At 51.9% G+C, this 8,731-nt stretch overlaps 1 protein-coding gene across 2 annotated transcripts; it reads right to left on the reverse strand.

Annotated features, from left to right (window-relative positions):
• Nucleotides 1–50: 50 nt before the first annotated feature.
• RBP4 (retinol binding protein 4) lies at nucleotides 51–8,327 on the reverse strand. 2 transcript variants are annotated; one of them, XM_079794187.1, is made up of 6 exons: nucleotides 8,182–8,327; nucleotides 7,622–7,749; nucleotides 7,385–7,521; nucleotides 7,115–7,221; nucleotides 2,308–2,520; nucleotides 51–274 (listed from the first exon to the last, which is right to left on the reverse strand). In XM_079794187.1, exons 2-6 carry the CDS (start codon nucleotides 7,730–7,732, stop codon nucleotides 237–239), a joined length of 606 nt encoding a protein of 201 aa, XP_079650313.1. In that variant the 5' UTR covers nucleotides 7,733–7,749; nucleotides 8,182–8,327; the 3' UTR covers nucleotides 51–236. The 2 variants fall into 2 exon arrangements, with proteins under 2 accessions (XP_079650313.1, XP_079650312.1); XM_079794186.1 differs by lacking the exon at nucleotides 8,182–8,327 and adding an exon at nucleotides 7,855–8,069.
• Nucleotides 8,328–8,731: the final 404 nt, after the last annotated feature.

Raw genomic sequence — 8,731 nt, forward strand, 5'->3', positions numbered from 1 at the left:
ATTCAAAGTCTGGAATCCTAAGCCTCAAATGATTCCCTAGAAAACCCCCCCAAAAAACATACACCTGACTGCCAATGGATTCACTTATTCCCACATGTATTTTTATGTGTCCTGAAGGTTTTATGTTTCCTGAGGAAGCGGGGAGGAGAGAGGGCCAGACTAAACTACGATAAATAGAGTTGAAGGCTGAGTGAAAGTGGGAAGTTTTCAAACGAAACTTGGCATCCTTGATGTTGCTACAAAAGGTTTCTTTCTGATTTGCCATCACAGTAACCTGAAATATAGAAAACAAAGTCATCAGTGACAGAACGATGGACCCAGTGTGTAAGGAAGATTATGAATTATGGACCCATCTTGTAAGGTTACAGCAGGATGGGACTGTAATTCATAATCATCTTCAAGGCTTTTTTCTGCAACCCTTTGAATTTCTCTGGGGGCAATGGGATCTGCTGTATGAAATACTGTTCTTTTTTAAAAAATATTTTTATTGATTTCAGAGAGGAAGAGAGGGAGAGAGAGAGATAGAAACATCAATGATGAGAGAGTATCATTGATTGGCTGCTTCCTGCACGCCCCCTACTGGGGATCAAGCCCACAACCCAGGCATGTGCCCTTGACCGGAATCGAACCTGGGACCCTTCAGTTCGCAGGCTGATGCTCTACCTATTGAGCCAAACCGACTAGGGCTAAAATACTGTTCTCTTTATTTGTCTTAAATTTGCCTCACTGCATTTCAAAGGGCTGGGGGGTGCATCCTCCTTTTCAGAAAGTGTGCCTGGTCACAGCCACCCCACTAGTAACTTCATAGAAAGTTCCCCAGGTCCTGTGCCATGTATCACCAGGTGGTGCCCCAAGGGGCTTCAGGGCCAAAACAAAACAAAAACACAACATTTGGTTTGCATCCAACTCAGCTACTTACTATACAGACCTTGGGCAACTTTTGTAATCTTTCTTAGCCTCTAATTTTCTCATCGGCTAGATGAGATGTAGGCAAAGGGTTTGGCCTGGAGTCTGTCCATGGTGAAATCCTTGCTTAGACCACTCCAGGGTGAAACATCAAAATCTTACTGATTTATGTGTTTGGTCTGGGTTCATATTGTTTTGGTGTCGTTTTGCTCAGCGAGTTAGAAGACTGACCGAAAAGTTCAGTTTTGTTCTGTTTCCTACATTTTAACATTGCCGTAGTTGGATTTGGAAACCCAATTTCCCGTGGGAGTGAGTGTCAATTCAAGTAGACAGCCCTCTTTCCTCTAGAACCGTGGTCGGCAAACTGTGGCTCGCGAGCCACATGCGGCTCTTTGGCCCCTTGAGTGTGGCTCTTCCACAAAACACCACGGCCTGGGCGAGTCTATTTTGAAGAAGTGGCGTTAGAAGAAGTTTAAGTTTAAAAAATTTGGCTCTCAAAAGAAATTTCAATCGTTGTACTGTTGATATTTGGCTCTGTTGACTAATGAGTTTGCCGACCACTGCTCTAGCATGTTCCTGGTTTTCAGATCAATATCAGATGAGGATAGAATCTATATAAAGACCCAATTGTCATCCCAGGGAACATCCGAAAACACAAGTGAGGAAGATCAGCTAGTCAATCTGGTTTCATGTTAGAGAAAGAGCATTTGTTGAAATCACTTTGAACTTGCTGTGGTGATGTCTCTAAGTTTTTACACCGATGGCCACATTGCCGCCCAACTCTTCACTGGGGCCACTGAATCCCCAAATACTATTAATTCAGTCAAAATGGGTTTGGGAGCAGAGTATCCAGGGGCAAAATCATGTGACTACCGACTGGGCTAAATTGACAGAAAAAAAGGAAGAGTCCCCTGCAGTTTTACTTAAGTGAAAGTGCCAGGTTTTTGAAAAAAGGCGTTTGTCCGCTCCTTCTGCATCAGCCCCATGATGAGGCCACGGAAACATCTGATCAAGAAGAACCAAGACTGCCCTGGTCGGTTTGGCTCAGTGGATAGAGCATCAGCCTGCGGACTGAAGGGTCCTGGGTTCAATTCCGGACAAGGGCACATGCCCAGGTTGCTGGCTCGATCCCCAGTAGGGGGCGTGCAGGAGGCAGCCAATCTGTGGTCCTCTCTCATCATTGATGTTTCTGTCTCTCTCTCCCTCTCCCTTCCTCTCTGAACAAAATAAAAATATATTTTAAAAAAAGAAGAAGAAGAACCAAGACTTGGGCTCCCAGGGGCTCCTAAGGCTCCCTGTTTTCTTGTGGAGCCTTAGGATGAAACACATCTCACTGGCAGGTGGGCACAAACTCAGGGAGAGCTGGCTGCTGCCCGGGCTCCTGCCCACCAGCCCACTCACCATTGTGCATAATCAGCCTATACTGCCTGCCCAGGCACAGCTCCTCCTGCCTCCGCCTCACGATCTTCTGCACTTCCGGAGGCAGGCCGTAGGGGTTGCGGGCAAACACGAAGGAGTAGCTGTCAGCACAGGTGCCATCGAAGTTCAGGAGGCGGCAGGAGTACTGCACGGCATAGGTGTCGTAGTCCGTGTCGATGATCCAGTGGTCATCGTCTGCAAGCCAGAAACCAGAGCCAATGCCTCGCCCTCAGCCGGCTCAGCCCGCAAGGAAACTAACCCAAACTGAGAAGCCAGCGACTTCCTGAAACTGGTTTCATTTTGTTAGGCGCAGGAGACCCCAGAGAATTCCGACAGCTTTTATAAACCTGGGGAAGTGAGAAGGATGTTGTTCTCTTTTACAGATAAAAAGTTTGAGTTGGGGGAACCTCATTCACTTCCATGATTATCTCTCACCTGATGATAAATGTGATGGCATCTCTTTAAAGAACTGAGAACGTGGGCCTATCAAAACCAAGGAATAGATCTCCCTACTGTGTCTTCTCCATCAATCCCCCAACAACAGCTACGCCTTAGGGATGATGTCTGATGGCCACCAACTTATGTTATCTCAACATCAGGACATATCTCTTGAGATGGTCTCTATCAGCTAGCTCCCAGTCAATTCAGTAACTACGCGGCCCTCCTGCCTCTCGATCACTGGAGGAGGCCACTCTGATGGCTTTTCTGGCTCCCTCCTAATTCCTGTCTAGTAACCCTGCCCACTTTTCCTAGCAGGCAAAAGAGTAGTCTTTGCTTTGGGGGATGGGGGGAGGGCACATGATGCCTACCATCTATTATCAGGTATTCTTTTCAGAGCTTGTACTTGTCAGAACTCCTCTGATAGAGGGAGAGTTAAGTCAATGAAAAATTTAGATACTTATTCCTAAGACTGGGATGTAAGCCACGAATAAGTGTAAATGAAGGTGGGGGAAATGCCAATGCCAATAAAGGCAGGATGGGAAATAAGAATGTATGTGAAGGATCTGCCACGGAGAAACAATACTCAGGCTTATCCAAATACCTTATATATGGTGTAAAAAAAAAATAATAAGAAAGAAAAAAATAAGTGCCACATCTTACTTAATTTAACATTCTCATTGACACAACCATGAATAGGGCTTTCTGGGCACTTAATCATGTCAGTCATCGTGTAGACACTTTCCCTTTCCCCCCCAGTTACTTTTTACATGAACCAAAAAGTGCACACTATCACCCCCATTCTATAGATGAGGAAAGTGAGGCACAGAGAAACTAAATAATTCACCCGGGATCCCAAAGAGCAGGGCAGCACTGGGTTTCAGTCGGACACTGGGGCCCACTTGCGTAAACTCTACACCGTGTTGTCTCCAGGCAACAAGTAAATTGGGGGCAGAGGAAACAAGAAACATAAAGGCTCTGCATCTCCACCTCATGTCGGGGTCATGAAGCAAGTGATCGTCTCTGCCCCATGCCATGCTCCACACCGGAGGCTGCCGCGGTGCTGGATCCCCCAGCACTGGAGGGTGTGAGGGAGATTGCTAACACTGCCCTACGTCACCTCCCGCTGTGCCTCTTGGCTCTGAGAATGCCAGCCAGGAGTTCAGCCCCAACCCAGGCCCTGCAGGAGGGCTGCACAGCAGGGGGTGGTGGAGGCCCCTCTTCAGCTCACTCCAGGTCCCCCAGGAAGAAAGAGCCACCCCCACACCTCCCAGGCTTAACCACGTAGAGAGTGCCAGGGGCCAGGTGGGGGTGCGCAGACACATGATTCAGCAGGTGGGCCAGGAACAGAAGCCAAGGGGCCGCCTGCTGGGCCCCACCCTAACCACCAGCTCCCCTCACAAGCTCTGGGCAGAGTCTGCCTTCTCTCCGAATGAAATCATTTCTTCCCTGGTTATGGGCCTCACTGTGCCTCTCAGTCACAGGCACCCCAGCAGCCCACCCCTCAGACACAAAAGTACTGTGCTTTGAAATATGACCCAGATTCATGATCCAGGCAGCTATTAGCTCAGCAAATCTGCAGCTTAATTTTTCCCCAGAGTTGCTGCCAGAATGTGAATTCTAACATAGGAACTAAGTAACTTTCAAAGCTCAGCTTTAGGAAAACTGACTACCTTCCTGACTTTTATAAAAGGCCTAACCTGGCTAGGTGTTACGTCCAGGCTCTTTTTTGGCTAAATAGTGCAGAGATGGAGAATGTAAACTCTAACAATCCTTCCTCGACTCTTCCTCCTAAAACACGAGATGAGCTGTCTGAGCCCTGCTAGAAAGAGTGAGCTCAGGCCTCCCCCCTCCTCACTGCCAGCTGCTCGGGTGGGTCCCTCTGAAGAGCCAGACCCCCAAACATTTCTGGATGGCAGCTATCCGCACACAGCAGAGCCAGGGAGAGTAGAGACAGTGGCCATATGGCTGCTACCATCCCAGGAAGTGGGGCTACACGGCCTCTGTGTCTACACAGACTAGTTCGGAGGTTTTGATTACCAGTCCAAAATCCAAAACAAAACACCCACTCCGTTAGAGGGAGCCAACTCTGGCTAATGTGGTGGGCCTGGACTGTGTCCCTCCAGCTCCCTACACCTGTGGCCTAAATCTCCTCAAGTGATGAGAAACTCCCTGCAGTTCTCAGGTCGAACCTTCCAGGTGAGCCAGCGGACGGCGGTGTGAAGCTAGTCCTGACTAATCACCTGAAACGCCCAGCAGGCCTTGTCAAAGAGGCGTCTGAGGCCTGGGGACCCGGGGGATTAGCTGTGTGCCCCTAGGCCAGTCACCTCTCTAACGTGGGCTTTCTCTAATGTGTTCCCTGGAAAATGAGAGTCGTGAACCTGATGCTCTTTGTGGAGCCTATCATCCCCGACCCAGACTATCAAGCTATTCTTTCATGACTGGGGAGAGAGCTAAGCAGTAATAACAACATACATGGAGAGAGAGCCCATGTCGCAGGCACTGTTCTAAGTGCTTTCTGCACAGGTAACTCATGGCCTCCCCATAATGCAACTCCATGAGGCAGGTGCTCCTTGTACAGGTGAGGAAACTGAGGCACAGAGAAGATCAGGAACATATCTAAGGTCCCACAAGGTAGGATTTGAGCTCAGGCAATCTAACGTTAACTGCGTGCTTAGCCACTACACTGCACAGCTTCTTTTCTGAAACATCCCTAAGAAGGAATTCATCCTTACACCTTCCATAGTTACCTCAGTATCATAGCAATCACTTTCAAGATTTCAATACTTTTTCTCTAAATGAAACCATAGATAGAACCTCAATCTACAAGCGGTAAAGGCAGAACTAATCTGGTTAGTTCTCAAGGGGGAGGAGGAGAAGGAAAGAGGCAAAACCCTACCTGCTCATGGGGTCTTCTCTACCCTGCCCAAATGCAGTACCAACAGGACCCTAGTCCTTCAAAGAGTGCATCTCCAAATGCTACGGAGAATTATGTGTTCATGCTTTTTAGAAAGCCATCTTGTACCTCCAGTATTGACTAACTGTCTTCACAGGTAACTCATCACTTTGTAACGCCTTATCAGAAAAGTATATATTTCATGCTATGTGATTCACTTTGGAAAGCTTTGCTTCATTGTTTGTAATAATTATGATTATGTCTAAGGATCAGAGCTTTTTACCCCTTGTACAATAACAACGCCATCTGTACAGTGTCAATCAGTGCTGACGCTGCAATTAGATAAAACATGCGATTTCATCTAATATACAACTTTAGAGGAAGTCAAGGTGTATGTGCTGTGTGCAGAGTGATGGGCCACGTAAAGAATCCGTCTGCCCTGGACCACCAGCTAAGAGAGTCCCCTGAACAGCCCCCTGTGGCCTCTCCCACAAGAGAGCCCCATACTTTGTAAAAACTGGTCTGTAAATTAGGAGTCCCTGCTGTTCAGGGCCACCTAATCCTGGCCCAGGAGTTGGAACCCCAGTTCTGACACTGACTCTCACAAACTTGTATGACCGTGAGCAAAGCACTAGGTTCTCTTGGCCTCAGTTTATTCATCTGTTTATTGAAACCTTTGTAGGGTTACCTATCTCTAAGATCCCATGAGCCCCCCTGGCTTGCACAATTCCCTAAGTACCAAGTAGACTCCAGATTTGAAATTTAGGAGAAATGGGGGGCGGGGGGGAATAGAAAGAGCCTACAGCTGTTGTGTTCTCATGATTGGGCCAAGTTTTAGGATGCTCTTCTGAGCGTCCTCAATGCTCTCCCTCCCCCATCTGAGTTTTGGTGCTTTGGAGAAAGGGAAGAGGGCATTGCCACCAAGAGTGCTGTGCCTGGCTCAGAATCTCTGCATCACCAGACAGGGCACCGGGCGGGCAGTGGGCCAACCCTATGCACCATGCTCCCTGCATCCTTGGATGGGGGTCTCCCAGCCTCTGCTGGGGCCCCAAGTAGTCAAGCTGCCCCAGGGATTCAGTCCAAAGAGATAGAGGAAATGCAAAGCCAGGTTGAGTGGTGATGTGGGCTGGGTCTTGGGGGCGGGGGGGGGGGGGGGGAGAGGGGAGGAGTAAGCTTGGAGAAGGCTACACACCCTGGAATAGTGGCTGGACAGGAAAGTGGCAGGAGGAGGCCTCACAAGCCCAAAGGTCCTTTGAACTTGGGCCAGGTTTTATGGGCTGGGGGCATGGGGGAGGTGGGCCAATCTCATGCCCCTAACCTCCTGCAATGCCGAGGGTTCCTGCCACTTAGAGACCACGTGTTCCCCAAGGGCGCCACTGGAGAAGAAACCCGGGGATTTGGCCAGGTTGTGGCCCTCCTACCCCCCAAGACAGTCCCACGGAGCTGATTACTCACTTCCTCTCTGGAGAAAGGACGCTACACCCCAGTACTTCATCTTGAACTTGGCCGGGTCCTCAGTGTCTGTGAAGGTGCCCACCATGTCTGCGCACACGTCCCAGTTACTGCAAAGGCCCAGGGGATCCTGAGCCAGGCCGGGCAAAAGGCTTCCTCCCTCCATCCCTCCATCCCACCACCCCGGGTGCTCCCTTCCCTCCCCTCAGGGTTTGGCGCCCAGCCCGGGGGACCCTGGGGCGCAGAGAGCGCTGCCGCCCAGAGCCCACTGACTTCAACAGACGGACTCGGCCCTTGGCCGTGGCGCTCATCTGGCCGCTCTCGTCCACGGAGAACTCAGCGATGATGTTGTCCTGCAGAAAGAGGCCTTCGGGGTCCTTCTTGGCCATGGCATACCAGGTCCCCGCGAACTGCAAAGGAGATGAGCGCGGGTTTGGTGATGAGAGAGAGCACGGTGAGGCCGCGGGGCTGGGGGGACGCGGGGACCGGGGCCACCGGGCCGGTACCTACCCGAGCCTTGTCGAAGTTCTCCTTGACTCGGAAGCTGCTCACCCGGCAGTCGCGCTCCGCCCGGGCGCTGCCCAGCGCAGCCAGCAGCACGAGTGCCCACACCCACTCCATCTCGCCCAGGAATCGCCCTGCGGGAAACGCGCGCCGTGAGCGCTGGACCGCGGAGCCACCCGGCCCGCCCGCGCCGCCCCCACCCGTGCCGTCCCCGCCGGCCCCCGCCGGGCGCCGCTCACCTCCGGGAGACGCGCGCAGACCTGACCCGGGAGTCCGGGCGCGCAGGGAGCCAGGGAGGCGAGCGCGCCGCGGGGGCCGCCCGGCCGCTTTATAGCGCCGGGGGGAGGGGGTCGCGCTGTCGCAACCGCGCCGAGTGGAAGGGGGCGGCGCGGGGCCGGCGGGCCAGCGCTTGCACAACGCGCCCTGACTCCCCGGCGCCCGCACGCTGGGAGGGTCCCTTTGGCCCGAGCCTCCCCTCCGGCGCGGCCCGGGTTTGGTGGAGCCGCCGCGCAGGGTGGCCTCGACGCAGCCCAGACTCTCCGCGGGAACCAGCCTGGCCTACTCACCGCGCGCTCGTGCCAGCGGCCTCCCGCGGCGGCCTGGGGTGGCCTCGCGGCCCAGGGGCGCTGGCTGGGGCCCAGGTCGGCCTGGCGGGAAAACCGTGGCCTCCCAGCGCGAGAGGACCTGCGATGATGCTGCCTGGTGCGTCAGTGCCCGGGCCTGGCTATGCCAACTGGGGGCCCATTGTGAAGGGCTTGGGCAGTATTTCAGCCAAGTCGTTTTTCATTTTATAAAGGATGTATTTTACTCCCTTTCAGGAGAGTTGTGGTGCCCTGTGGGTCAATATTTGTTCTTTAGTTTCAACATCTTTAGAAGCATTAAAACCCTCCCTGTTAAATATTCTCCAGAAACGCAACCCTGGTCAGGACAGGAAATATTTTAGCAACCTCGGTGGTCGCCTACTTTGTGGCGCTTTGCTCAAACCACTTGGAAACACACCTACCGATTGTTTATGATACAATTTTATTTCAAAGCCATAGTAGGGCTTTATTTTGTTTCCAAAACAGCTAAAGCAGTTGTCTGAGTGGTGGACAAGAGGGGGGAGGCAAACTCCAT

This window comes from Cnephaeus nilssonii (genome assembly GCF_951640355.1).
Source record: "Cnephaeus nilssonii genome assembly, chromosome: 16".
NCBI lineage: Eukaryota > Metazoa > Chordata > Mammalia > Chiroptera > Vespertilionidae > Cnephaeus > Cnephaeus nilssonii.

Bases quoted from the DNA above. Each gene is read 5' to 3' on its own strand.
- RBP4 (XM_079794187.1), bottom strand. From the start codon at position 7,732: ATGGAGTGGGTGTGGGCACTCGTGCTGCTGGCTGCGCTGGGCAGCGCC. The intron at 7,522-7,621 runs GTAGGTACCGGC...TCTCCTTTGCAG, and splicing joins AGAACTTCGACAAGGCTCGG to TTCGCGGGGACCTGGTATGC. The intron at 2,521-7,114 runs GTGAGTAATCAG...TCTGGCTTGCAG, and splicing joins GTCCTTTCTCCAGAGAGGAA to ACGATGACCACTGGATCATC.